This window comes from Fusarium solani (genome assembly GCF_023522795.1).
Source record: "Fusarium solani strain SB1 chromosome Unknown bctg00000004, whole genome shotgun sequence".
NCBI lineage: Eukaryota > Fungi > Ascomycota > Sordariomycetes > Hypocreales > Nectriaceae > Fusarium > Fusarium solani.
Genome location: NW_027072152.1, coordinates 2,934,850 through 2,962,847, shown reverse-complemented (window position 1 = coordinate 2,962,847; position 27,998 = coordinate 2,934,850). Strand labels below are relative to the sequence as shown.

At 52.8% G+C, this 27,998-nt stretch overlaps 12 protein-coding genes across 12 annotated transcripts; 5 read left to right on the top strand and 7 right to left on the bottom strand.

Moving 5' to 3' along the window:
* Nucleotides 1–98: 98 nt before the first annotated feature.
* On the top strand, nt 99–1,460 carry MRS44_007985 (uncharacterized protein; the record flags this gene model as incomplete). The annotated part of the gene is made up of 1 exon (XM_046275931.2): nt 99–1,460. The coding sequence occupies one exon, from the start codon at nt 99–101 to the stop codon at nt 1,458–1,460; it is 1,362 nt and encodes a 453-aa protein (XP_046133994.2).
* A 336-nt stretch (nt 1,461–1,796) lies between these two features.
* Nucleotides 1,797–3,464, bottom strand: MRS44_007984 (uncharacterized protein; the record flags this gene model as incomplete). The annotated part of the gene is made up of 1 exon (XM_046272092.2): nt 1,797–3,464. One exon carries the CDS (start codon nt 3,462–3,464, stop codon nt 1,797–1,799), a length of 1,668 nt encoding a protein of 555 aa, XP_046133995.2.
* An 834-nt stretch (nt 3,465–4,298) lies between these two features.
* On the bottom strand, nt 4,299–5,407 carry MRS44_007983 (uncharacterized protein; the record flags this gene model as incomplete). The annotated part of the gene is made up of 2 exons (XM_046275932.2): nt 4,299–5,015; nt 5,066–5,407. The coding sequence occupies 2 exons, from the start codon at nt 5,405–5,407 to the stop codon at nt 4,299–4,301; spliced, it is 1,059 nt and encodes a 352-aa protein (XP_046133996.1).
* A 975-nt stretch (nt 5,408–6,382) lies between these two features.
* On the top strand, nt 6,383–8,820 carry MRS44_007982 (uncharacterized protein; the record flags this gene model as incomplete). The annotated part of the gene is made up of 2 exons (XM_046269159.2): nt 6,383–8,598; nt 8,652–8,820. The coding sequence occupies 2 exons, from the start codon at nt 6,383–6,385 to the stop codon at nt 8,818–8,820; spliced, it is 2,385 nt and encodes a 794-aa protein (XP_046133997.1).
* A 179-nt stretch (nt 8,821–8,999) lies between these two features.
* On the bottom strand, nt 9,000–9,687 carry MRS44_007981 (uncharacterized protein; the record flags this gene model as incomplete). Its single annotated transcript, XM_046281056.1, has 2 exons — nt 9,000–9,188; nt 9,238–9,687. 2 exons carry the CDS (start codon nt 9,685–9,687, stop codon nt 9,000–9,002), a joined length of 639 nt encoding a protein of 212 aa, XP_046133998.1.
* A 300-nt stretch (nt 9,688–9,987) lies between these two features.
* Nucleotides 9,988–10,604, top strand: MRS44_007980 (uncharacterized protein; the record flags this gene model as incomplete). The annotated part of the gene is made up of 2 exons (XM_046270848.1): nt 9,988–10,143; nt 10,209–10,604. 2 exons carry the CDS (start codon nt 9,988–9,990, stop codon nt 10,602–10,604), a joined length of 552 nt encoding a protein of 183 aa, XP_046133999.1.
* Nucleotides 10,605–11,361: 757 nt separating this feature from the next.
* MRS44_007979 (uncharacterized protein) lies at nt 11,362–12,310 on the top strand (the record flags this gene model as incomplete). Its single annotated transcript, XM_046275933.2, has 2 exons — nt 11,362–12,088; nt 12,141–12,310. 2 exons carry the CDS (start codon nt 11,362–11,364, stop codon nt 12,308–12,310), a joined length of 897 nt encoding a protein of 298 aa, XP_046134000.2.
* Nucleotides 12,311–12,436: 126 nt separating this feature from the next.
* Nucleotides 12,437–15,565, bottom strand: MRS44_007978 (uncharacterized protein; the record flags this gene model as incomplete). The annotated part of the gene is made up of 1 exon (XM_046275934.2): nt 12,437–15,565. One exon carries the CDS (start codon nt 15,563–15,565, stop codon nt 12,437–12,439), a length of 3,129 nt encoding a protein of 1,042 aa, XP_046134001.1.
* Nucleotides 15,566–20,053: 4,488 nt separating this feature from the next.
* MRS44_007977 (uncharacterized protein) lies at nt 20,054–21,010 on the bottom strand (the record flags this gene model as incomplete). Its single annotated transcript, XM_046269160.2, has 2 exons — nt 20,054–20,470; nt 20,528–21,010. 2 exons carry the CDS (start codon nt 21,008–21,010, stop codon nt 20,054–20,056), a joined length of 900 nt encoding a protein of 299 aa, XP_046134003.2.
* Nucleotides 21,011–22,179: 1,169 nt separating this feature from the next.
* Nucleotides 22,180–22,497, top strand: MRS44_007976 (uncharacterized protein; the record flags this gene model as incomplete). The annotated part of the gene is made up of 2 exons (XM_046284027.2): nt 22,180–22,367; nt 22,425–22,497. 2 exons carry the CDS (start codon nt 22,180–22,182, stop codon nt 22,495–22,497), a joined length of 261 nt encoding a protein of 86 aa, XP_046134004.1.
* Nucleotides 22,498–22,985: 488 nt separating this feature from the next.
* On the bottom strand, nt 22,986–23,858 carry MRS44_007975 (uncharacterized protein; the record flags this gene model as incomplete). Its single annotated transcript, XM_046284028.2, has 2 exons — nt 22,986–23,443; nt 23,495–23,858. The coding sequence occupies 2 exons, from the start codon at nt 23,856–23,858 to the stop codon at nt 22,986–22,988; spliced, it is 822 nt and encodes a 273-aa protein (XP_046134005.1).
* Nucleotides 23,859–25,740: 1,882 nt separating this feature from the next.
* Nucleotides 25,741–27,978, bottom strand: MRS44_007974 (uncharacterized protein; the record flags this gene model as incomplete). The annotated part of the gene is made up of 5 exons (XM_065620722.1): nt 25,741–25,933; nt 26,000–26,211; nt 26,259–27,554; nt 27,606–27,729; nt 27,776–27,978. The coding sequence occupies 5 exons, from the start codon at nt 27,976–27,978 to the stop codon at nt 25,741–25,743; spliced, it is 2,028 nt and encodes a 675-aa protein (XP_065476794.1).
* Nucleotides 27,979–27,998: the final 20 nt, after the last annotated feature.

Here is a 27,998-nt window from a genome sequence, read left to right as displayed (position 1 = left end):
ACAAATCCATTGAATCCTGCTCTAAACAACCCTGTCTCGTCCCAGTCTTTAATCCCTGTGTTGATAAAAGAGGCTATTGCCAGGTCATGCCACCGACCATGCAGCACCTCCCGAATGAGCTCATCGCTCACATCCTCAGCTTCCTCGACTCCGACTCCAGCCTTGAGCGCGGCCTCTACCGCGACCCGTCAAAGATCTCGAGGCCCGTCCATTCAGGAAAGGACACGCCCCTCAAGAATGCGTCCCTTGTGTGCCACCTCTGGAGGCGCTCCGTGACGCACCTCCTCTTCCGCCACGTCGTATGGTGCTTCCACCGCTTCTATAAGCCGACGTGCCAAGACATCGTGGCGGGTATCGACGTGCTAGATTTCCTGCGCAGGAGCGGTGTATCGAAGCATGTTGAGAGTTTTACCATCTTTATGGACATCCCTCGGGGCTCTGGCCAGCATAGATATGCTGATGGTCAGTTTTGGGGTCTGTTGCCACCCGAGTCTCATCAGCCCGAGAGGCCCATGTCGTGGAACCTCCTCTGGTCCGTTTTAACCCAAGAGCCCCAGCGCGCCGACCAAGGCGGTCAAGAGAGATCTGAAGAGGAGAGAGGTCGACAGCATTGGGACAACAATTGGCTGTGGCATGCTTTGTTCGATGTCATTGAACCCTTGCGTGTCACCTTGATCAGTTCACCAGATCTTGTTGCTTCACTTCTTAGTAGGACTGTAGACCTGTCGAGTGATTGGGCCTTTAACAGTACCTACTACATTATCTCGTTATCACGCGAACCTGATATTCCCGACCTTCACAAGAGGACCAACGCTTTACCGTCAGAGAGTCCAGTTAGGGAAAGCCACCTCCCAATCGACCTGTTCGCCATACGAGACTGGACCTCACTATTCATCAATGAAGGCTCCTTCGCACCAGTATACTCGACATACGAATTCTTCCACTACTCACCAGCAACTCTCCTTCCTGTGATATTCGAACCCACCGACACCTCGTTCAACGTGATGCGCTCAACCCTCAAGTCCCTCTCTTACATCGCCATCTTCCCACTCTCCCACCACATCGCCGACTTTCTTATCCCCAACTGTCCGCCCGTCGAGCATCTGTTTGTCCAACTCATGCCCAAGAACCGAGACTTTTGGGAGAGCGACGGTCTCTCTCGCGTGAACCTATCCGACCTGTGGCTGGAGTGCGACGCATCCTACTCGCTCCTCATGAGGCAGATACTTGACCCCGTCCCTCAGCCAGGCTGGGAAAAGCTTAAGGTGTTTGAGAGTGGCGATGCGCCGGCTGAGGGAGTTTGGAGAAGGGGGTTTTACGATGCCTACATCGACGGTGTGAATGGCTGGAGGGAAGAGAGCGAGGGTGTCTTCATTAGAGACGCACTTCCTGAAGTCCCAGCAGATGAGCTGGAGAGTATCGACGGAAATCAGGACGGCATGGAAGCCTTGGAAATTTGAAGCTTCAGACTAAAAGTTTTGCTTATAACGGCGCAAGGAAAGTCATCATCCAGTATATTGACCATGAGGTTTTACTTGAATGGATGTAATATCTATTGCTGATCTTATCCCGACCAGCTTCCAACAGATTTGTAAATCCGAGGCCCTGTTGAACCATGTGTTTGAGCCCCAGAGAAAACGCCTTTAACCACCTATGGATGCATATCCGAGCCCAACTACCAGAGTATGCAAGACGACATAGATACCGATTCCAAGATAAACCAACGCCATCACCTCGTCCCTGATCCCAGGGACTCTAAATAAACCAATGAGTCATGCCAGTAACACACACAATGCTTAATCATCGTCGCTCTCAATGTCACCGTCCCTGTCGCTGTCCGACAGATCCACAATCGGCTTCATGGCCTCGTGTTCCTTCATCTCTCGGTACGTGCTCCAGGTCAGACCCAGGAAAGCAACAACGATCATCGCACCACCGAGGATGGCCGCAAAGCTGAGAGGCTCGCCAGTGAGCATCCAATCCACAACGGCCACAATGAATATGGTCAGCAGAGCGGCGACCGAAGACAGGACGGGCGAGGTCAGAGAGATGAGGACAAGGAATGATCCACTGAAAGTGGCGTTCATGAGCACAGCCAACAGAATCAACCAGCAGGTTGAAGCAACTGGCAGCTCAAACTTCTCAATGCCCAAGAAGTCGATGATTGGGAGCGGAATCCACAAAACAGTGAGCGTGAAAAGGCCGATGCAAGAGCCAAACGTGTTTGCAAAGATCATGCCGCGACCGGGTGAAACGCCTTCAGGGGGGCAAGCAAAGCGCTTGTACAAGACCTCATAAAGGCCGTACAGCACAGAGCCCACGCCGATAACAATGTTTCCAAAAAAGCGGTTTGAAGCCTCCACATCCTTGGTGCCCCCCGACTTGGTATCTCCATAAGCGACGACGAGCACGCCGGCAATGGCGATGAGGACGGCGACAGACTTGTCGAGGCGCAGGGGTTCGTGGAGTAGTGGTACAGAGAATACGTATGCAAAGAAGGCGGAGCAGTTGTAAATGGCGGTTAGATCCGAAGGTGTCGTCAAGCTGACGGCAATGTACCAGCTCAGCCCGGCAACGGTCAGCGCGCAGGTAATCATAACGGTAAAACGGATGATGTAACGAATGGGGCGCGCGCGATGCTGAATGGAAAGATGAAAAACGTCGAGAGTCTGCGTCTCGATCATGATGGCGGTGGTGCGCAGATGCTGCTTGTGTCGCTTCCAAAAGACGGGCCAAGGAATGTCGCGCTTCTGGAAGCGCAGGATGAGGAGCTGAACAGGCCACAGCACGATCCACGAGCCATGGGTAAAGTACATCATGCAGTACGCCTTGTCCCAGCCAAGATCATGCTGAATGTATGCGCTCAGTTCTGTCTGGACGCAGAACGACACCAGGCTGATGACGAGGAAGAATGCGGCATACGTGTACTTCTTGCGCGTCGAGCTTTCGGCGGCGTCGGCGACGGTCTGAGGGCTACGGCTGCGCATAGTTGATCGGCGACTGAAAGATGGCCTCTCCATCATCTCTCGATGATAAGGATGTTCATCTTCACTCGACCTCGCCGACCCTAGGCTGGTCCTTCTGTTGCCATGCGCAGCGTGAGTGACGCGGCCGCGGTCATCGTCGTCCTCCTTGTGAAGCAGAGGAGTACCAGATCGTCCACCAGCATGACGATGGTACTTTGGACGGCTGAGACCATTCGCATCCATGTCGTCCAACTCTAGCCACTCGCGGCTGGCGTTGCCGTTGCCGTTGGTATTTGTATCGCGTTGGTGACGTTTCGAGCCGTCAAGATTGGAAGTGGTACCCGAAGCGCCAGGACTGCCTTGTCTGTCGGTCGACCGGGTTTCTGGTTCGCATAGGGTGTCGTCGCGGGACAGGGGGGATGAGTCTATGGACAATCGATCGTTGTCGTGGCCTTGCAGGAGATGGACCTCTTGGTCGCTGTCTTGACGCCGAGGCATACGAGACGGCGAAGGGAGTTATTAAGGGAAGAAAGGAGAAAAGAAGAAAAAGAAGAAGAGAAGAAGGAGAGGGTAAAAAGGAGCGAAAAACAGGTGTTCCTATTTGTTGCACCAGGTCGAATGAATGCCTGGTAGTTTTGGTGCTGGTGTTGAAAGAACATCGGTTGGATTGGATCGATTCCAGCATTCGGCTGGCGCGCAGTCGCAGTTGAGTGGTCGGCGGCGGGTCCCAAGACCCCGAAGCGACAGGGGGTCTCCGCTGTCTCGCAGCATTGGGGCCCGCACCGCATGGGGGACCAACAGGGCGGGGGGAACACGGGCACGGGGGCCCGAGGTGTCATCAACGGCCCATCGGCGGGTTCTACAGTGGACGAGATTAGGCTTTCTCAGGGGCCCTTTTCCCGCTGAGCCGTCCTGCTGGAGACGGGGAGAGCCTATCGCGGCCCTGAGATTTCTGATGAGCGATGAGCCAGATGATGTTGGACAAAGTTCTAGATTGTTTGGAGGGCTCATGCGCTCATTCTTTGAAGCCTTTGATTTTAATACATGCCATGTGCTATTCCGTCTCAACATCTGATTGCGTGCTGTGCTACTCTTGAGCTATCATGAGTCGGCGTCTGAAAGGCGCCAAGCTGGTCCCACGATAACGATGACGCCTTTGGTCATGTGCCCCCTACACCACCACGCGCTCAGCATCCGTCTCACCACACCACCACCACCAGCTGAGAGGTTGAGATAACCAGATGAGGCGCGGTAGTCACAGAGGGCGGCACGTGAGTTGGCGCCTTTATCTCAGCTCTGTTGCTCCATCTACAAAGGCAGGCTGTTCCTGGCTTATTTGGCTCCAGCACCAAAGAGAGCCTCGTGGACATTATATCCGTATTCCAACTCCCCGTGCCAGTAGTTGGGCGTATCTGCCTTGGAAAACTCCCATGCCTGGTCAAGTGCCTGCACCACCTCGTCGGGGAGCGGCCCCTTCTCTAGGTTGTCGAGGTTGTTCTCCAGCTGGTCCACGCTGGAGATGCCAATGATGATTCCATCGTTGCCGTTGGTGATGCGCAGCTTGGAGTGGTGCACCACCCACCGCAGCGCCGTCTCGATCATGGTCAACCCATGCTTCTCCACAGCCTGCTCAATAACACTCAGCGCCTTGAAAGTGCTCTCTCTAAAGTAGCGATCGCGATACATCTTGCCAATCCTAGAGTTGTCCGAGAAGCGGCCGCTGTCGGGCGCGATGTCCCGTGACTTGATCTTGCCAGAAAGCAGGCCGCCGGCGATGGGGTTGTACACGACAATGTCGAGTCCGTACCGCTTGCATGCGACAAAGAGTTCCGACTCGATGGAACGGGTGACGCAGTTGTACATGCCCTGGTACACCGTGGGCCGCACCCAGCCGTTGTACTTGCAGGTCATGACAACCTCTGCCACTTCATGCGCCGCAAAGTTGCTGATGCCGAATCGAACAAACTTGCCTGCCTTGTGGAGCTTATCGATGGCCTCCAGCGTCTCTGCAAAGGGGATGCCACGATCAGGACGGTGGAGGTAGAGCAGCTAATAGTCGTATTAGACAACGACGCTTCGTAAAGAGATGGAAGACTTACATCGATGCAGTCGGTTCCGAGCTCCTTCAAACTGGTCTCAACCGATTCGACAACCTTCTCGGCTGTATTGTCGCCAGGGTCCCTGGGATACTTGACCTTGGTGGCCAGAGTGAAACCCCTCTCCTGCCAACCAACCTGGCGAGTCCAGGCCTCCTGCTTACCACCGACATAGACGCGTGCTGTGTCGATTTCGCTGTATCCTCGACCCTGAAACACATCAAGGGCCTTGGTAAATGTTTCCGAGTCACAGATACGTGCGTCGAGCTCCTCACTGCCAGGGGGTCCAAAGGTCATTAGACCCAGGATGACGCGATGCTTCGGGTTCTGAGCGACAAGAGGCATGATGACAGAAGTTGATGGATAATCTTTGCGATGAGGACTCCTACAATGTTGCAAATGGGGGCTCCTGCGGCTTTTATACCCAAGAAGAAAGTGATATCGGAGATGTGAAGCTAAACTCCAGCTCTCATCATTGTGCTCTCATGCGTCTTGCTCACTCCGGCACCTATCCGTCCTCACCACGGCCCCACTTACAACTGCGAGACCGGGCGGGGTATCCCGTTCGGTGATGACGGCTGGGCTGCCGAAGCGGATATCAGCGAGAGCATCATTGATGATTTGTAAGAGTTGCCATTGATAATTGGCCCGGCTTATGCTGAAGAGTGCGTCTAGTTTACAGGACTCTGGTTTCCATATCGGTGCCTATGACGTACCTAGATCTAAATGGGCTATGTGCTGGGGTTTTAAACCCCGGGCTGGATAAAGAAGCGGGCAGTCAGTTAACCAGGGCGACAGGGAGTCACCTTTCGAAGGCTAGACTGCTCTCAGCGATATTTAATAATTGGAATGAGAAACCACTCAAAGAGAATATCTTCTGTTACACCTTGCAGGGTTCACTACTATTTCACTTCAACATGTTGCATCTCCCTGTGAGGAGTGATAGGTCAGCAACCATGCCATCCCAAACATATTGCGTAAAGAGCATATATCATATAACTTTCGGCTCCAATAACTTATTTCTCCAAATAACATGGAAATATATAAAAAGGCCAGCGTCGAGGTGGGTATAAGGAGGGGAGCTCATCGCGGGTCGAACGAACGGTTAAACCCCGGCCAAGGCTTCTAAACTCCAAACCTCCAAATTGAGAGCGCTGCGATTGGATTTTGAGATCCCGAATTGCCGTGTCGAGCTTCCCGTTGCCATCTTTTGCGCAATATCCGCCTCAAATATGCTTTTGTAAGGAACAATTCGATCGTCGACAATGTTGAGCACCCAGCTGATCCCGTCAGTTCCGCCATCTCATAGACAAATCCATCATGAGGGCACAATTGGCCCGCCATGCTCGACGGGTCCTTGTCCAGCACGCCCGATGCCCGTCCTTCGCACTCTACTCGACTCCCCTGCGCCGAACACTCCCTCCCAGATCGATAAATAACGGGCAGTCACGCCGATACATATTCGATGGCCTATTTTCGAAGGCGCCCCGAGAGGTGCGGCAGCCCGAATTCGAGCCGGGATGGATGAAGATTATGGTCTGGCGGAGTCGCATGCTCGACAATCTGCGTCCTCCGCCGACGGAGGAATTGGTTCAAGCTTGGAGATCATTCTTTGATGGGAAGATGTCTAGCCGGAGGCCATTGAACGGTACCCAGGCCATGCAGTGCCGCCGACTTCTCAACTACCTTGTGGAACAGCGCGAAGCATCCCCCGAGTCGAAATCGAAGTTGGAACGATCCGACATAGTCAAAGCTCTCGACGCCCTCGCCCAATTGAGGCCTCGTGAGAGGACCCAGGACCACCTCGAGTTTGCCAGATCCATATGGTCCACCCTCTGCTCAAACAATATGGATGAAGCGCAGTGGGCGCCCACTGGTGCCAAGTGGCCGCAGTACCTCAGTATATTATGTGCCTTTGGAGGCTCCGAGGAAGCTCTGGACTTGCTCCGCGCCCACTGGAAGGAAGTTGTCAAGCGCAGCGACACCTTCAAAAGGACTCCCTTCTTATCCGTGGCTCAGGCCCTGGCCTCTGACGGACATGAGGAGAAGCTGCTGGAACTGGCTCAGTACGCCGAGGAGAACGGTATCCCCTACGGCAAGCGTCTTCAAACCATTATGGTTTCCTTTTTCATCCAGAGAAACCGTCCCGGCGAAGTCAAGGCCTGGTTCGAGAAGAAAATCTCTTCCCAGCAACGCTCCTTTGAGATTTACCCCCAGTTGGCTCATTTCGCTGCCCGCCACGACCTGAAGGACTGGGCGGTACCCTTCTTCCTCGAACTAGGAACAGGATTGACTGGCCAGAAAACTGAAAAGAAATACTGGGATGCTTTGTTCCAGGGAATTCTGATCCTTGGAAGGGGCCTCAAGGAAGTGGAGGTTATGATGTCCAACATGGAAAAGATCTCCAAGGGAATTCTCAAGGCGGATACGAGCACCATCAACGGCCTCCTTCGTGCTGCCATCGAGATGGGGGATTCAGCGTTGGTGGACGAAATACTGCCACTTGCCAAGGCCGAGGGGCGTGAGCTAAATGGTGAATCCCACCTGATCTTGATGAAGATGCACCTTCTGTCAGGTTACCTGCCAGGAGTTCAGGCGGCTTACAAGAAGGTGACGCACTTTGAGCCCTGGCATGCTGAGCCTGATCTTTGGTGGGAGTTTAGCCAGCTGTTCAACGAGTACCTCGTTGCCCTTTGCGCCCAGAAGACGCCGGATTACAAGCTTATCGCCGAGATGCTTGAGTCTTCAGAGGAAATCCAAGTGCTTCTCGATCCAGAGACGGTCGCTACTCTTTGTATCCGTTTCCTGGAGAACGAGCAGCACTTCGAGGTGATGGATGTCCTGTCCGTCCACGCGTTCCACTATAGCGCCGCAGAGCGAGCGGTGATTCAAGACGCCCTCGTGGACTTTTGTATCAACGAGCCCAGCACATCGCGGGCATGGACTGGATATCAACTTCTGCGACAGTTCTTCCAGGATCTCAGCTTCGAACACCGTGTGAAGCTGATGGAGGCGTTTTTCGAGCGCAAGCGCCCAGAAATGGCAACCCATGTCTTTGGCCACATGCGGCAACACCGAAACAACGACTATCATCCCAAGCGCGAGACGTACATTTCCTGCTTTGAGGGCTTGTCACAAAGCCCAGACCCCGAGGCTTTGGAGATGGTCTACAACATGTTCAAGATGGATATGACGGTAGAGCCTGACACGCAGCTGTACACATCGCTCATCCTAGCTCACGCAGCCAGCGACAAGCCTCTTCAGGCAATCGATTTCTGGCAGTTGATAGCGTCATCACCTGAGGGTCCAACATATACCAGTCTGGAAGCAATCTTCTGGGCTCTTGAGCGCAGCCCGAGAGGAGCCAAGAAGGCCCATTCAATTTGGAAGCAGCTGGAAACGCTTGACGTGGAAATCCCGCCCCAGGTTTACAACGCTTACTTGGGAGCTATGGCTGGCAGCGGGGAGCTGGAGAAGGTGGAGGGCATGATTACAGAGATGCGCTCAAGGACGTCGAGCGAGCCAGATGACATGACGTGAGTTTGACCCCAACTACTACCAAAGGCCAAACATGACTGACACACAACAGACTAGGTATAGCGTTCAATGCTTTGCCGGGACAGGCGATGCAGGAGGCCTTTAAGAAATGGGCCAAGGCGCAGTATCCAGGGGCTTGGGAAGTCCTGGAGAAGAGGGGCAAGCGGTTGAACAGGGATTCGCTGTGCCAGTTCAAGCTCAACAGAGTGTTGAGGGCTTGAAATGTATCAAAAAAGGGAAATGATCAAAAAGGGGAGGGGGTATGTTCCAAAAGTTGGTTTTTGATGTAGACAACTGTATCAATATGTTACATAGAGGTCGTGGCTGTTATACATATGACCAAAAAAAAACAAATAATGACCATGACATGATCTCATACAATCCGACTTTAAATATGCTCTTAGTGTCGACCAAAGAATTGATCCCGCAGCATCTCGGGGTGGGCGTGGATGGTGGGATAGATGCCCATGCCCTGGACCCGGCGGACCATCTTGGCCACCTTGCGCTGGTTGACGGGTCGGAGACGGGTGAGCTGGGAGTGGTTGATCATGCCCGAGGGAGAGGTGAAGTGCTCGATGAGGGAGAAGTTCTGTATACGTCAGTTGAGGGTCAATTGAGGTATAAGACAGGTAGCTCACCTTGTACATGTCCAGAGGGCTGATGCCGAGAGCATCAACAACATCCACGTTCCGCACCGACCTCTTCCTCCACTTTTGCATCTCGACGGGGCTCAGATCGTGAGGCGAGTAGACATCACCGACCTCCCAGCGACGGGGCATCTGCCTGAGGAAGTCGCTCGACATCTTTTGGTTGCGGAGGAACTCCATCTGGGCCGTCTTCTCGCGGACAAAGCTCGCGTCCCTAGCCTTGTACCGCTCCATCATCCGCGCGGCAGCATCGCCGGGCTGCACTCTCGGGGATCGGTCGGCGCCCCGTCTGTTGCTGTTGAGGTTGGCGAGACGGCTGGTGTGGGTGCCACCTGTGGAAGGCTCGCGGGGAGGAAGGGCGGCGGATGCGGTGCAGGAGAATGGTCGGACAAAGGCCCGCACAGCCTCGGCGGCCGTCGTCGTCGGTAGTCGAGGAGGCATCTTGTGATCAATTGGCGGCGGGGTTCCCAATGGCTGAAGTGTGGGTTTTGGTGATGCTCCGTCGTTGGAGTTTTGGGAGGTTTTTTGAGATGCCGGAACATGCCGCCCGTCCACCCGGAGGAATTCCGCAGGCCCCACTCAGATTTTTGATGGTTTTCAAAACTCCAACCTTGAACTTTGAGATCCATCACCACGACGAATTAATTACTCGACCGACGACGACGACGACGGCTAGAAAAATCGATCGGGGGATCTTTCTTGAGCTTTTAATCTTGTCGCGATACTCGAAATACCTTCGTCATGGTCCGAAAACTCAAGCATCACGAGCAGAAGCTCCTGCGCAAGACAGACTTTATCACATACAAGTCGGACAATGGCCATCGCGACAAGGCAGTCATTCGACGATACATGATCCAGAAGCCTGAGGACTACCACAAGTACAACCGTCTCTGTGGAGTATGTCTACCAAAGCCTTTAGGCTCTCCCTGCGGACCATTGCCATGCTGACTCTGCATAACCAGTCTCTCCGACAACTCGCCCACCGCCTCTCCCTCCTCCCTCCCGAGAACGCCACCCGCCGCAAGCACGAAGAGCTCCTCCTCAACAAGCTCCACGACATGGGAATCCTCTCATCATCGTCCAAGCTGTCGGCTGTGGAGAAGAACGTGACTGTCAGCGCTTTCGCCCGTCGCAGGCTCCCCGTACTCATGACGCGGCTGCGCATGGCCGAGACGGTACAGGCGGCAACAAAGATGATTGAGCAGGGCCACGTGCGCGTGGGGACCGAGACGGTCACGGACCCGGCGTACCTGGTTACGAGGGGCATGGAGGACTTTGTGACGTGGACCGTGGGCAGCAAGATTAAGCGCAACATTATGAAGTACCGGGATCAGCTCGACGACTTTGAGCTGCTGTAGGGGGGAATTGGCATTCGACTTGGGGAGTTTGGCGTATGGGTTTTCTTGCAAGAACGGATTCTTGGTTTCATGGCATAAAAGGGTGGATGCTGGAATGGAAGATCTGATCTCTGGACGTCAGGAGGAGATTTACGTCTATGAGCTTGATGGCTCGCGAAGAATAAGACTGTGGAAGTTATGGGAGAAGACTCAGGGATGAGCATTTGCAACTATAAACGTGGGAAATAGTTGGGGTCGGTCATCATGGCCAGAACTGACCTCCGTTGTCTTCATTGCCGACTGCGCCAGGGAATAGTCAACCAGTTATGAGCAACTCGGCCCTCAAGTCTTCAGCAAGCAGTACCTTGAGCAGCTTTCAGTGCTTCAACTCAAGCTTCATCAGCTATCGAGTGTTGTTAAGTATGCCCAAGGTTACACTTTACTTGTCATCATACCCAAGACCCTCCCCATCAAGCAATCTCCAAGACACCATGATACAAGTAGGACTGCTCATGAACCATGCAACATGAACGGAATAGCTTCATCCTCCCAAATAAGACAATCAACTCGGCGAATTTCGTCAGGTCCAGTCACCCCTCCATAGGCCCCGCTCGGCTCCGTATGCCGGGCCGGAAAAGTTACAAAATGTCCCCGAGCACCCAAGTATTAGTTGCAAGCCCTATTCCTTTCTCATACACATCGCTCTTGTACTTTTATATCAACCAAAAGGCATACCCATTGGAGACTCGATACACCGTGGACTGCTTGATCGCCCACCATGGCCATCCTCTCCACCCTCAGGGAGCTCTTCCACCATCTCATCGACCCTTACCTCTTCATGAGCATATCCTTTCGTTTCCTCCCCGGCACCATCCTCGACCTCCTCCGCGCCGCCGACTTCCGCACCTTGCTCTCCCCCTCAGCCTTCAAGGAAGCCTGGTTCGGCAACACCTGGGCCTTTGTCGGACCCCAGGTAAAGGTCAATGCCGAGAAGCGCGTCATCCCCCTGCTCGAGGGCCGCGTGCACAACGGCGAGGTCGTGGAGGATGTCGTCAACCCGCCCATTGATGGGCTTGTCCTTGAGATTGGTGCGGGGAGCGGCATGTGGGCGGATGTTTTTGCCAAGGTTGGCGGGGGTGTTGGTGGTCATGATGAGCAGCTGAGGCATCGAAAGGGTGGGAATGGACTAACCCGTGTGTACGGTATTGAACCCAATCCTCAGTCAGCCGCAGCTTTGAGGCAGCGTGCCAAGGAGGTCGGGCTCGAGGGCGTTTATGAGGTTGTCCCCGTGGGCATCGAGTCTATTAATGATCCCACAGCTTGGGACGGACGGATTGAGCCTGGAACCGTCGACAGCATCGTCACCATTTTGTGTCTGTGCAGCATCCCTGAGCCTGAAAAGAACATCAAGCTGTTGTATGAGAGTCTCAAGAAGGGCGGTCGATGGTATGCCTATGAGCATGTCCAGGTTGAACAAGGGGGGTTCCTGCTCCGCGCTTATCAATGTAAGTTGACGATGCTGTTGTGTTTCTCAAGAATCAATGCTGATATAGCTAGGGCTCACAAATATCGTCTGGTCACAAGTCATGGGTTCATGTCGCATGTGCCGAGCCACGGGCAAGACATTAAGAGAGGCTGGGCCATGGGAAAAGATTGATCTGGCGCCGCCAGTGGGTGAGCCAAGATTCGAGTTGCTTCCTCATGTTCTTGGAACATTGACCAAGTAGACGGTTGGCGTACAGAACAAATGGGAAGTAACGTCCGTGTATAACAGAAATGACCAACAATGCATATATGAATGAACAAGACATCATGAGTAATTCTGGGTATCGATATCCAAACTCCAACGCCAATCAAAGCTCGTCATCATCGTCGTCATCTGAAAGAAAGATCGAGGTCCTCTTACTAGAGCCGTCCATCTTGATCTTGACTTCTTCCGAATCCTTGGTGTCCAGGGGTTCTGTCTTCAGAGCCTCTGCCTTCACCACCACCTTCTCCTTGGTCTCATCAGTCTTGATATCCTCGGCTTTGAGAATCGACTTCGTCTCCAAGTATTCATCCTTCACCTCCTCCTTGACCCCTTCTTTGTGGTCAATGTCAGTTTTGGTCTCCATCTTCACATCTTCTCCCTTGGCATCAGTTTCGGCTTTTGCTTCCGTTTTCACATCCTCCTCCTTGACGAGACCCTCGCGGATCAGCTTGGCCTCTCTCCTCTTGTAAAACGTGCCCAAGCAGTTCCTCCTTGCTTCCTGAGTCCAGCTCTCCACCACCAGAGCAAATTCAGTCGCATTCGCGAAGCCAAACTCCCTTGCCATCTCACAGAAATGTCGCAGCATCACCTCATTCGGGGGGTTGTAGACGCTGTGTAGACCATCCCCGCAGTCTTCATCACTCTCTGCAAAGAGAGCATTCTGGCCATCGACGTCGCCCTCTGCATATGAAGTCATGGCAGCTCGGCGTGAGAGCTGTTCCTCCACTTTGGACGATCCAATCACTTCCGAGTTGTCGTGAGTATATTCAACACCTGCCGAAGTAAGGATGGCTTGGATAGCGTCACTTTTTGGCACCTTGGCCTTCTTCGACTCGAGCATTTTCTCCTGGTTCTCAGATGTGAGCAATGCAGCCAGCTGGCTCATGCCACCATCTTCAGCATCTGTATCCTCGTTCTTGACCATGCCAAGTGTCTCCCCGTCCTTGGCCGCTTTTTCCATGTCGACGTCCACGAGGTTCACACCAGCCTTGGCTTCAGCAATGTTGGTCTTGTTCACGATATCTTGAAGCAGCCCGCTGTCGTTGTGATATCTAAAGATGTTGCCCAGTCCAAAGATTTCACCCTTCCTCTCGGTATCCTGCTGGACACCTTTGAAGTAGCGACGCTCAGACGATGCGGTATAACCGATGTTGGCCTGCTGCTGCTTGTAAATCTGTCGTGCGTACACAATCTCCTCTACTGTGCCCAGCGAAATGAGTCGAAACACTTCAACATCCCGGGTCTGGCCAATACGGTAGGCTCGGTCCTGAGCTTGAAGATCGTAGGAAGGATTCCAGTGAGGGTCGACGATCACAACCTTGTTCGCAGAAGTGATGTTGAGTCCCACGCCTCCAGCCTTGGTCGAGATGAGAAACACAAACTGTGTGGGATCAGAGTTGAATGTATCGACAACCTCTTGACGCTGTTCGTAGCTCAGAGACCCATCCAGGTAGCTGACAGTGTAGCTCGTGTTGGTGAACAGGTGTTGCAAGATACGAAGAAGTCGTACGCTGTGAGAAAAAACAAGGACCTTGTCTCCGTTGTTGTGCCAAAACTTGAGCAACTTCTTCAGAACTTTCCACTTTCCACAAAACTCGGGGTTAACCAGATTCTTAATCCGGTCCCGATTATCGTAGAGGTGTTTCCATGTATCCGGCATACAAGTCTGGAGGGTGTTTAGCTCTGATGTATGTTTGGTGTCCACGTCGGTCGTCTGTGGAACCAGCAGAGTAAGATGGTTTGCCAACTTTTGCAGCACAATCATGCTGGGAAAGACAATGCTTTGCCATCTTGTGCCGCTGGGAAGAAAGCGATTACAGCACCACCCTTTCTTGCTCTTCCCGCAGCAGGGTTCAGAGAGACTTCGCAGAATATCGATCTCTGCGCTATCCAAGAAGTTCTCGTATGCATCTCGCTGAAGGTCTGTGAGGGGACAGAAAACGACTCGATCTGTCTTCTTGGGTAGTTGATGCGCAATGAGCGTCTTCATTCTCCGTAAGAAATACCGTGGTAAAAGATTGTGTGCCAACTTGTCGGCCGTCTGCCTTGCCAGACTGAGCTGAGCCACGGTTGCATCGTGAGATTGGCCAACAGTCAGGGGTTTGGTGACGGCTTGCGTCCACTCGGCGATTGTTCCAAAATGGCCAGGATTCGTCCAATCCAGTAATGTCCAAAGCTCTTCATACCTGTTCTGGATGGCGGTGCCAGTAAGGCCAATGCGGCAAAGCGCATTAATCTCGTTGAGCGCTTTGGTGGTTTCTGAGTATCTGTCTTTCAGCCGGTGACACTCATCAGCAATCACGGCGTCCCATTGAACCATGTTGATGGAGCTCCTGCTGTTCTTGTAAGTGTCGTATGTGGTGATGACGATCTCGAGACGGCCAGCACGGGCAGCGCTGAGAACATCTTCCTTGTGAATTCCGTGGAAGAGATCAATGTGCCACCAACCCCAGCGGTTCAGCTCGTTTTTCCAGTTCATGATGAGGGATCCTGGACACACGACCAAGATCCTGGGGTACCAGCGGTCATTGTACTGCCGTATTTGCCGCATGCGCTTGGCATCACGCTCATCGCCAGTCTTGCCAAACGCAGCGGTCAAGAAAGCGGCCACCTGTACCGTCTTGCCGAGGCCCATGTCGTCGCCCAGAATGCCACCCTCCTGATACACAAACTTTCGGTGGAGGAAAGATACGCCAGCAATCTGATAGTCTCGGAGGTACTGTGCGATTGATGCCGGAATAAGGCCTGCCGACTGGGGCAACTCGATATCCTTGTATGGTCGAGAGGGTTTGATTCCGCTGCTCTCTTCGAACTTGGGCCGTTCTTCCAACTCCCTCAGTCTTCTAGTTTCTTCAAAGTGTATGCCCGTGTAGTCCGGTGGAACCATGAGAGCGGCATCGTGATGACGCTTCTTGTTGGCGTCAAACTGCCGTCTTCGCTCAATCAGATATTCAGGCAATCCTGCGAGCTCAAAGTCTTCTTGGGGGACATGGTCGTCTCCATGCACATCATCACCTCTCTTCTTCCCATTAGACTTTCGTTTAGCCCTTCGTTTCTTCGGCTTCACGGGCAAGTCATCATCGTCGTCAGTCCACTGGACCTTTTCCTCGATCTCGACAGGCTGTTTTCTTTTCTGGGCCGCCTTGGGGAGGGGAGATGCATTTTCCCCAGACTCGGAAGCTGTATCTCCATCGTCGAGAATTTCAATCACCTCTACCTTGCCTGGGGGCATATTTGGAGCATGGGGTTGTTGCAGTGACCGTGATGAGTGCAGATTCACGCTCACGTGTGGCAACGCGTTAGGCACGTCGAGGCTTGAGCGAAAGCACGTGATCTGACTTACAAGTCTTTACACAACACATCAGAATCACCCCAGGGGCCCTTTTCTCAGCTGCTTCTCGCTAGAGCATTCTGCAAGATTCCATACTCAGCAAGCGCACTCTCAGCTTCATCCCTGGCCTGCATAGTCCAAGACGCTCTCGTCAGATGACTCTTGCAGCATTGCAACGCTCAGCTCAGAGCGAATGTCTGGTGTAAAACAAGGCCCCACTCCACTTTGCACGGACGCATGACAGCTGCTCAGCCACCCACCGAAGCACCCGAACTTGTCTTGTCCAATCCAATCCCGGTAGTTGGGACTTTGATGAGTGATGTCAGAATCTTTTCTCTTCCGGTTGAAAAGTTATCAGCATGATGAAAACGGCAAAATCAAGCTCGGGGCAGCCTCCCCTGTGCGGGCTCGAGATCATGATCATCTTCGCATCGCGCAATCTTGTCATGACGGTCTTGGTAGGCTGCTTCGTAAATATTGCACTTATTGTGGGATCGCCAATCAAAACACCATGCCAGAGTCCGTGTACTTCATCTGCCGGCACTTGCGCGACTGTAACCCGGACCATTTTAGCTTCACATTGAAGAGAGAGTAAATCAGAACATTGTCGAAGTGGAAAGATCAGTTGGATTGACGGGTATCGAATTAATAACTAAAAAGCCCAGCGCGTCGTTGCCTTCAGAGCCAATCCAACGTACGCCTCCATGTCGCAAACAAAGGAAAGGGAATAAAAAGAGTTGCAGAGCACCCCATGTCTGTCGTGAAATCGGCACCCAAACGCCCAGGCGTGGGTCACCGGCGTAAGGTATCAAAGCGAAGAGAAAAGTATGCACCTCATCACGGCGCTCTCGGCGACAGCATGCGCCCAGCCGTGCCCGGCATCCTCGGCAGCCATTGGTGTCTTGGCCGTCAGACAATGCGTGTCCCGTGGTCCATGACTAGCTGCCGTGTCTGGCTGGTCGTTGACGGTTCGAGAGCGGGGCAGGCCGACACTCCCTAGAGCTCATCTCATCGAGCTGAGCTGAGCTGGCCGGGGACTGCTACGGCCCCGAGAAGTGAGGTGTGAGGAGGCCTTAATACTTCAGGATGATGTACAGAGCGTGGATGATACCGGGAATGTAACCTGCAAGGTGGGGTTAGAAGACTGTACGCATCGGGGATAGGAATGTCATGGAAAGCGAGATGCTTCGACTTCGGAGGAGCCGGAGATGAGACTGAGAGAAAGAAAGTCTTACCCAGAATGGTCAACAGGATGTTGATGAGGAAATCGGCGCCGCAGCCACGCTCGAGGAAGACACCCACGGGAGGGAGGATGATGGCAAGGAGGATCTTGCAGATGTCGCTGTTGTAAGTCAGTCAGTATATGTCTTCTTGTTGCTTCATCGTCTCGGGGGAGCTCGAGAATCCGGGGCAAGACATCATATCGACAATTACATTGCCGCGACATGAAATGAATTGCGGAATACTCGGAATGACGTCGTCGCGAGAGTGAGGGCGAGGGCTAGCTTACCTAGCAGTGAAAGGCATGATGTCGGTGTTGAAGAGTTGTTACTCGAAGAAGAGATGTGCTTGATAGTGGTCGAGAGTGTTGTATCGAAATCTTTACGCAAAGACGATGAAGTCGTGAGAGCAGAGTATGAGTTGTAAAAAGGCAAGCTGTAAGAAGGGGGGACAAATTGTCTTTTATATCAGTGATCCGGAGCTTCCTCACCCATGCACCTCGCACCCCATTCACTGTCCTTTGCCCATCTTGGCTCCTCGTTCCAACTTTCCCCGTTTCCTTGACGAACCACGCAACCAAGCAGAGCCCGCCATCCCGCAGCACCGACAACCCCGTGGTCCCCGTCAGCCCAGCCCTGCGACACCTTCGAGTTCTGGGCACTGCGTCATCGATTCGCTGGCCATGAAGGGGGGGTGGGCAAGCCACAGGGACGACGTCTCGGAGCAGGGAAGCACGGCCAAGCGAACTCTGCCCTGCTTTTTTTCTCCTGGCCAAGCACAATGCGCGCCAGGACGAAGGTGGCCCATCTTGGTAAGAAGCTTGGAGAGGTTTGGGTAGTCGGCAGTCCCATGTCCTAGGAGGGCTACGTCATGAATACGCCGCAGGCCAATCGTGCAAGGGCCGCTGTGGGGCGACGCCACGATGGTTTACGCGGATGCAGCTAGATACGGGCGCTACCGTGACGCAGCTGAGCCACATATGGCGCAGCAACGACGACAACAAAGCATCACTCCATGGAATCACGATCCCCTGTGGCGAGCAAATAGCCATTCATGATTTGATGCATTTGTTGTCGATGTGGCTTGGCGGCTTTTGTTCTCCTCTGTCTGCACCGCCTCGTAATTGGGCCAAATCTCGATGCCCAGACATTTAGACCTTCCAGAAGCCAATGCCCAAGTGAGACAGGCTGCGTCAATCGTGTGGCTGGTGTCCCGCGGCAAAGAAGCTTTACTCCATCCAAGGGTGCCTGACAAACAAGATTCCCTGACGCTCACTGTCGTAATTGGGGCAAGGCTAGAGCGGCTTGGGCGACCCTCTCGAGGTGCCGGTTGCCGGGAACAGCCCGGAACGGAATGATCATATGGACGGACCTTGGGGCCTTTGCCAAGATGCAGAACCGCCATGCACGAGTTGAGACCTCAACAATCAAGATCCTGTGGCATGGCATGTTTTCTCGCTTCCCGCGTGGCTGAGCAAACAATTCACCGCCGCTCTTGGCCCTTTCTTTTATCGCTTCATGTTTCGAAGCAGGCGGAACGCGTCAGTGCCAAGCTTCATGGCAGGCAGAAAACTACGGCCGCTCGGCACTGGAGTGGAGGGCCAAGATATTAATAATATGTCGGCCACCCCATCAGGTATGGTTGCAGACCATGATTTTCTCTCTGCCGACGGACGGAACCATGTGTCTGGGGAAAAGATCGCTGTTTGCGAAAACGCTGTTGTAAACGTAGGGCAACATGAATTCAACACCGTCTTCATCTCGGCGATGATATCAATAATTATTTGCACTTCCGAAACTAGGGTTGTCATGGAACTAACCCAGGCCGGCCTCAAGTGTTTTTGTTTACGGCTCGTCCAATGGCAACCCATAAAGTGAAATGACCCAGCAAGCCTGGGGCTCTGTAAGCCGGGAATACAGATAACGAAGAATAGCTTAAGCAAAATAGGAATAACCATATGACTTTCTTTGCTCGGAACGCTCGGCACCTCGTAAATTCTCGCTTTTTCGGACCTGAGCGAGATGCCCGCATTAATTTGCCTCCCCTTGGCACGTCGTTGACAATCCTCGCAAGGTCTGGCCGGCTTTCATGGTCTACCTCGGTAGGCTGGTAGGTAGAGTGAAGCCCAGAGCTCGGCTACCGATGGTAAACGCCATGTGTAACATGTTGTCTTTCCTCGAGACTACCCCTTAAGACTAGAACTGTTGGCTCCCGGCAGATAAAGAGTGAAACTATGGATGTTGTTCAACGTTGAGAGAGATTATATACAAGTCTGCGCCATACAACCTGTCCAATAGCTCACATCGCTTCATGCGCCCCATGTCGCCTAATCCAGTCCTCAACCTTAAAAGGATCGACCTTTGTCCTGCTTTGGCGAACTGGTGGATCAAATAAACAATTAGGCTATAAGTGCAAATGCACAAGGTACGTCATTGTATGGCGATGCCGCTACATGGCTCACCCTACAGGACAAGATCAACTACATTGCTCACATGCCGTAGAACTACAAGACTGGATGACTGATCGGACAGGGCCATGAATATGTTACTTCTCATTCTGGGAACATCCCCAGGGTGCGATTGATGCTTGAATGACGTGACTGGAGCATCTTATACTCGAGTAGTCCAGATCTAAGGCACCATCATGATCTGGTGCTAACCCTACTCCTGACGTATCTATCTACTATGATACCTTCAACTGCAGTCGATATGCTATACTCTGAGTCCATACTTCAAAGCATAGAGGCTGCGATGTTATACAATTGGAGTTCAACGGCGTCATCATGGTTAAAAAAAAAGGCGGCCTTTGCCACTCCGCCAGCCATTATACCATGAGAAAGGAAGCATAATCAACATACACAAGGTTTCAAAGCCAGTCCATGGACCGTCGATATAGACGCGTATGGATAAGTAGCACGCCGAGTTCGTTCGTCGTTTCTTCAAGTGACCTCAAGCTACCTTCTTACCTCGGTAGGTAGTGTACAACACCAAGGGCCTTACACGCAACTAGCCGTTGCAGACGAATGGTATGAAGTGGATGCAACATGCGAGAAATTTATTGCAACTGGGTGCTCAGACATTAGCGAGACACCACTGCTACTGTACAGATTAGATATACAGCTTTTATGACAAAGATGCTTTACATCTTATTTTACACCCGAGCCTTGACCTATTCCTCCTTGATCTCAGAAACAGCCCATCGCTTGCCGTAAAAGACATTTCCAAGAAGCTTAGAGCCCACGAAGTATCCAATATAAGCACCAGCAACAATGGTGACGGGCCACTTCTGCCACTCGCGATCCCAGTCGAGGGGGATCGGCACGGCTCCGAGCCACGCGCCGACCACGGTGCCCACGAAGCCGCCAAAGGTCTGGTCGAAGGGGGCCGAGACGCTGACGACGGCCTGGAGGGGAACGGGGTCGGAGCCGCGGACGTAGAAGATGGGGTAGATGGCGAGGACGGCGATGTGCGCGGCGCAGAGGAACGTGTGGGAGGCGTGGGTGAGGAATGGGGCGCCGAAGAGGACGAAGAGGATGTGAAGAACGGGCGTCAGGATGAGGGCGAGGACCAGAGAGATGACAGCGGTCTAGGTAATATACATTAGCTTCGAGATGTCCAGGTTTAGCATGCTTCCAACACTTACAGCAAATGCCTTTGGCTCCCGCGTATCCGACTTCTTCTTCTCGCCTGGGCGCAGCTTCTTAGAACCCTTTGCGCCCGAAGATCCCGCGGCGGGAAGACACAAGGTCACATAGAGTGTCTGAATGACAGCGACCACAGGCAGTCCAATCTGGAGTGTCGACACAGGATCGGCCACGAGGGCTTCGAAGCGCCAGACAAACAGGCCAGCAAGCACCAGCTGGTGGACGACGGAGACAGGCAGGGCGAGGGGAGTGTTGAGCAGCGGAATCGCAGGCACGACAGCCTTGGGTGCAGCCGGCTGGGCGGGAGCGCCCTTGATCAGAGTCGTCGACATTGTGACTGGGTCGATCAGGGGCATTGGGCTTGTGGTGGTGTAAACGAGCGGCTCGGGCTCGTCGCGATCTCCAATTCCCTCGGGCAAATCACCAACAAGGTAGCTTGGCTCTGGAGTTGCCAGGTGTGGCTTGGCGGGCTGGCGCGACATCACGTTTCAAGTCACATGATGAAAATCGTGTAACCCGTTTCACCAGTGGCTCGTCCGAGTGGTCGGCTCCGAAGCCCGCACTCATCCGTGCCATCGCTGGACGACTCTATCACCACCATCATGATAAAATTCTCCGGGAAGGACCTGACCACACCACTGGTCCGGGACGGCACGGGCTAGCATGACAGGAAAGTGGTAGCATCGTGGAACCGTACGCCATTGACATCGGCATCGGCGAGGGCCACGGCAGTGTGATCGCATCGCCATCTAGGATCTCATGCAATCTGGGCTGTCAATCTGGAAACCATCCAGTCATACAACCTGGAACGAGCAAGGACAAAACATGCCAGGAACCCGACCGGCCGGGCTAGAACATGGCTGAAAGAGGTAGGGCAGAGGGTGTTTGGGGTACCGAGGAGAGCATCATGACTGGCTGAGCTGAGCTGAGCATCTGATCATGGCATTTTTTCTTCTCTGTGTGAATGCCGAGCCTCACGCAGATAGCTCGCTCTTCCCCGGAGGCTCACTAGGTCCCCTTGCTCAGCTGCCATGAGTCGATGAGGCCATGGCCAGATGTTCCCGGGAGAAACAGGACGGTTACCAGGTCCGGACGTCTGGCCAATCATGAGACTCGCCGGTCCCCGCCGACCGGAGCGAGATGGCACCACAACGACTGTCCTCGCCCTCGAAATCGTGCCATGCACCTCCGGCCTGGGGTGCTGACTGATGGCTCTCTGGCGGCTGTTATTGGTCAGCTGGTCTTACACCCTCGAGCACCCCGGTGTCAGTACAATGGCTGGTGGCATGATGGCCTCGAGACAAGATGAAATCTGACCACAATGGATGTATCCGGCTCAGCGGGTGCTGGGAGCTCGCCGTTTGAACGATTGTCGGGAACAAAAATTGCTATCCCTGCCAGCAAGATCGGCATGCCACGTCTGTATAAGAATCGAAGCCATCTGCCTTCTCCAAGTCCATCTTTTCTCACCACCATCAACAGCATCAATAGAGCAATCTCAACTCTCCAATCACCTCTCCACTCCCGCCTTTAAAACAACAAAACTCACCACTCAATCCAATTCGTCTTCTGCGAGTCTCGGGTTTAAATTCGATTCATCTCTAAATCTCTCAACTCAACAACAAACAACTTACAACACCACTTAATCAACATGTCTCCCATCGTTGTCCGATCTGCCGCCCGCGCTGTTCAGCGCCGCCAGTTCTCTCTCCTCAGCGCCATGCGAACCGTTGGCCGATCCATGGAGTCTCACCCCTTTGAGCGCCTGCCCATCAGCCAACAGCCCGCCAAGCCCGACTACGCCAAGATGTTCAAGCGAGTTGGCAGCCAGGCTCTCTTGTAAGTTGCCAATTGCATCCTCGCATATACACAATATACTAACCGGTGTTTCTTCAGCTTCTTCCCTGGCTTCGCCGTCATTCTTGGCTGGCCCCTCGCCGCCGAGGCTGCCTTCGATGGCCGACTCTAAGCAGCCAATTGGCACATGATCGATTCTTTGGATCAACTTCGAAAGCGAGCGAGACTCGACGGGACCGTTCCTCGATAGACCATACACTTTGGCTACATTGTTGGATACCGGGACCATTTGTGACAATGCACAGTCACTTTTGTACATAGCATTGAAAGGCGTTTGAGGTGCATTGGAAGCTGGAAGATGCACACAGCATCAGAGCTACGACTATGATAAATTTCTAGAAATATAATTCCATATGTCAACCAACTATGAGTATCTTTTTCGTTGTGAGAACCTGTGTCTTCAAATGCAGCTACTATTTAATTAATATGCTATCATCAAGGGACCCCTTCTCATGCCCATGCAAGAACTTGCATCTGTCACATTGCAATCAACATGAACCATCTTCGTGCATGAACTTCTTGGAGGGGTATCAAACAATGAAATTTCTATCAAGTGTATCGTACATATTAAATTCGTCTCAACCATCACCTTGGTGTCAATTAGTGACCACCCAGGTTGGGCTCATTATACCCAGAGTGATACGCGCCCACGGACTTGTATCCCGACCTCTTCTCCTCCCTCTTGCCACCAAACATCTTGCCGACCATGAAAGCGGCCGCCATCAGGATAGGTACGCCGACGCCGACTCCAATAGCGACTCCCTTCTCCCACTTGCGCCTCTCCTCTTCTCTGGCCTTCTCACTCTGTGTCTCAAGGTACGGCAGCACGTCGTCGTCCATGACGATAAACTTTGACGACTTGTCCATCCACGGGTTGCCGTGGACGCGTCCCTCGCCCTCATAGGGTCGATCAGGCTGTGAGACAGCCCAAAGGTTCTTGAGGTTGCTGGCAGCAGCCTTGACCTGCTCGGCGTCGATGTCGTCGTGGTCCTTGTTGGGAAAATCGGCAGCAAGGTCCTTGAACTTGAACGTGTAGGACGTCTCTTTGTTCTTGAGCTCTGTTTATTGGCGTCAGTGTACGCGTTCAAGATAACTCTAGAAAAACCCACCCTTCTTCCAAGTCAAGCTACTCGAGTTGCTGGGCGTCTCAGGATCCCTCACGAAATGCCACTCAATGAGAGTAGAGTAGTCGTCGTCGGTTCCATGCCAGCTAATGGTGTACTCCTTATCCCAGAGAACCATGGCCGGGTTATCGCCCTCATCGCGGTTATAGTACGGCCAGGTGTTGTTGGGGTATGAGCAGCCCTTTGCCGAGTCCTCCTTGTTGGTAGAGCACCACACGAACGAGGTAACACAAATGGCATCGTCTTGCTTGCAAAGCCATCGATCTTTGGCGGGGTCAAAAGCGCTCGCCGAGGAGAGAAGACCCGTCGCAGCGAGAGCGAGGAGCAGGCCGTTACGGGTGTTAGCCATGATGAGTACGTAAACACGCGACTGAAATCTGGAGTTTGCAATGAATCGTCGCGTTCACTTCACGATCTTGAAAAAGACTCGGCCCCAGAGCCGAAACCCCAGGGACCGGCGGGGGCATGAAGTCATGTTATAGACAATCCCAAAGCCCCGACCCAACATGTCACAGAGACAGGCCATTAAAACAACCGGGGTCGGTATAGCGCCAGATATCCGGCACCATCGCTTCATACGAGGAAGCACTGACACTTTCATCCCATCCCATGGTGTTGACCCTCTCCACCAAGGCTAGCAGAGTTTCTGATTCCGGGCGCATCTCCGAGCTGCAACCAGAAATTTTTCCAATAAAAAACTAGTCCCACAGAATAGACTCGGAGGCCGTATCTCTGCTCCGATTTGAGAGGTGGTAATTTCCAGCTGGTGTTAGCGGAGGAGCCGTTAATTGCAGGGTTGTGTGGGATCTTTGAGTGTTCAGGGTTTGCATCGCCAAGGGTCTGATACACAGGGGGTGGCAAACTTAATTTTAGAACCCGAGGCCTATTTGGAGAAGGAGAAGAGACGGGTGACAGATGCTGCCAGGGCTGCCCTCCTGTCTGTACTGTCTGTGCAGCCTCTGAGTGCAGGTTAAAATTGCAGTGAAGTTAGATCGGTAATTTCCCGTGATCAAGACGAACTGGAGGAGTATCACAACCATAACACAACTAAACCTTATACCTAAGCTTCAATGACGCATATAACTGTAATAAACAACGCCGTGATAGCCATAAAAGAGGGGAAATAAGGTCGTGATAGCCTCAAGAAAGCTTCTTCTGAGTTAACAACCTTTCTCATCGCAAGGGATAAGAGGCATAATCTTCGCCCTCGCACTAACTTATTGCCAAGAACCAGCAATTACTAAAATTCAACAAATCCATGATGCAGAAAGAAGACTTTGTTGGAACGATATGACACCATAAATGGCGGCTGCGGTAACACAACATACCTAATAACACATCGGTGATTACAACACAGCGGGGACACTCGACTTGAGCATCACAGGCGGTAGACTTGGGAATTACCTAGATTTAGATGCTTAACATTCCTTTCCCCTTGTCCAAACATGCGCGAGTTTTACAACTTCGGGCAATTCCATAAGATGTACTCATCAAGTCCATCGGCAGAATGAGTGGTATCCCTACCTGCACTATAGTATAAGCCCAGGCTTGAAAGGTAGACAGAATGAGGGCAGACATTGTCTAGCTATCTAGATATCAGATCGCAAACTTGCTCGCAATTGTCAGTTATTAGGCTATGGCAATGTCGTTGAATTTCGCGTTAGCAGTCAAACGCTGCGGTAACTACTTACTAGTCCTGTCTGCCATATGCAACTCTTCAGAGCCCATCTCACACGCAAACCTACGCTTGTGACACTTCAGGGGCCTCCTCCTCCTTTGCAACTCTTCAAACTTTTCCCAGTGTGCGTTACAAGCAGGCGAGAAGGATCGAAGTCTCCAGATTAACAATCGTCAAAGATGATCACCACGTGATAAACACGTCGGTCGTCTTCCCGCTAACTGCAAGGCCCTTGACAAAAGAGAAGTGAACTCTAAAGCACGTTCTGTTATAGAATCAACCAACTCCACGAAGGAATCACTCCCACGTTGCCTTCGTTTCCTACCATGCGGTAATCGCAACACTAGCAAACTGTATCAAGACATCAACACCATTTCCAGGAACCTATCCATACATCGCAAGAGCTGGTTTCCATAGTATTCCATGATACCGATATACAACATGACATAACAAGCAATTCCAAGTAACGCCAGTCTAACTCCCATAAGCCCTTCCAGGCAATCCAAGTCTAAGACAGTCCATACATGCAACTGACACCTACCCCTGTAAACGGCTAAAGCAACTCTCCCTCTCCTTCTTCTTCTACGAGGTCATCATCTTCCTCCCAATCAACCTGGGCCGCCATTTCCTCTGCTCTCCGCTGAACCTCAGCCAGGCCTGAAAGCTCTGCAACATAGTCCTTCTCTTGAAGCGCCTTCTTGACAAATCCCCAGCCATCCTTGCGGAAAGCATCAAGGATCTTGGGACTACATGCGCTGCAGCAGTCATATGACTGGCCCCGGATGACGATATTCTGGAACGTCGACACATACCCTCGGACCTGATGCGGCACCAAGCCCAGGGCATGGTCAGGGGGGTCTCTTTCAGGGACCACTCCTGGTGTTGGCTGCGGAGCTGGCGCATCTTTGCCCAGAGGATGCTGCAGCAAGCTTGTCAACAGCTCTACAAGAAGAGCAGAAGCGATAGCTGCAACGCCTGGCCTAGTGACAGTACACTGCTGATCAAGAGTCTGATCCTTCTGTGACTGGAGAAGTGTTAGATGTGAACCTGTTAGGGAATAAGAAGACTTACATCTGCTGGGGCAACAACATCATTGCAGAAATAGCAACCAAGTGGCGTCTGGCCTTCAACCTTGGTCTCGCTTCCATGTCGCATAACGACATACGAGTCAAAGCCCAGAGCTGCGTTCATAACAATCTTGCCCGCAGCCTTTCCCATGACAGTTGGCAGCCATCGAGACTCTCTCGAATCCATGAGGAGGAAAATAGCATCATGCTCATCGATGAGCTTTTCCAGTTTCTCATAGTCTCCTCGCGTCTTCGCCTCGTCTGTAAAGGGATGTCCAAGCATAGGAACTGACAAAGCATGTCCCTCACTGTCGACACCGGGGTAGATCTGTTTGAGCACCTCGGCTGCCCGGGGCGCCTTTGGCTTTCCGCCCTCAAGGCAATCCGTAAACTCGAAGAGCGGCTGTCGCACAGGATTCGAAAACGAGACTCTTCCATAATCCACAAAAGTGATCTTCCGGACGCCCCAGCCCATGAGATTTCTTGAGACGTAGCTCCCCAGAGTTCCAGCGCCGAGGAGGAGGCACTTTGTATTCTTGATCTTTTCCAGGTCCAGATTTGGCGCAATCCTCCATTTCATGAGCTTCAAGTTCAGATCAACCGAGCTGTCGGCCAACCGAGCGGGATCCATGTATTCGCTCAAGCTGACCTGCTGAGCCTGGAGCTTCCCGTTTCGTGACCTCTCCCAGCCAGTGACTTTGGGCATTTCGGCAATCTCCAAGTTCTCAACAGGGTCCATCTCAATCGGAAGGATCACACTTCGCGCCTCGTGCCTCCTAGCCCAAGTATCTCGGTAGCAGAGGACCTTGACCTTTGTCAAACGAAACCTCTGTCGAATGAGAATTAGATAATTCCGCAGAGGCCACCCAGGTCCCTCGGGGTATGTTGAAGGGTCGACAAAGGCGACATATTGGTCCTCCTCGGGGACCTGATTGAAGAAACCGTCCTCAAAATCTCGAAGTGAGCCAACTTCCCACTTGTAAGGAAGGTTGTGAGAGGCTTCGGCATCCTCAGTCTGCTGGTGTGCTCCATGCACCTTCTTGGCCAAGAAGAACCCATGCTCGCGAGCATCCACGCTGTACCTCCATGTCCCAACTCTATCCACGAGAGCTGTGCTCTCCTCGGCGTTGAGGTGCTCGGCCGGACCGGATCGTTTCCAGGAAGGATCGGAGTGAAGGGCTGGGAAAGCGAACCAATATGTAAACTTGTACTTTTTGAGGTCGGCGTAGGAGAGGATGACAAATGACGAGAGGAGTGACGGAACAGAGTAGATGCTACCATCTTTGATCGCGTCCCAGACCTAGGATTGTCAGCAAGGCCCGCAGGCGCACACTCGATTGTTTCCAAGTACCTGTCGACCAGCAGTCTTAATCATGGCAGACTTGTCCATGTTCTTGAAATCCTCGAGCGTGTTGACGTTCCTAATAATACCCTCGGCCCTCATTGTCCCAAGAGGTGGACTGGGCGCATTAGTTCTGCGATGGTCAGAGAGGGTTGCGCAAAATCAAATAAGGAGCCTACCTGCTGCTCGTGAGAGCATTTCCTAGGATCTGCATGCGACAGCTAGACTCGGGTTCTTCCAGTCGCGGCTCGTAGAGTCCCAAGACGCTACGCGCCGAGTCGTCGAGCTTGTCATGGTCGAGCTTTGAGCCGAAGAGCGCCGAGTAGAACGGCAGCTCTATCTCGGACGTAAAAGTCGCAAACTGCAGAGGCTTCGCAGCCATGTTGACGGTTTTGACGGGCT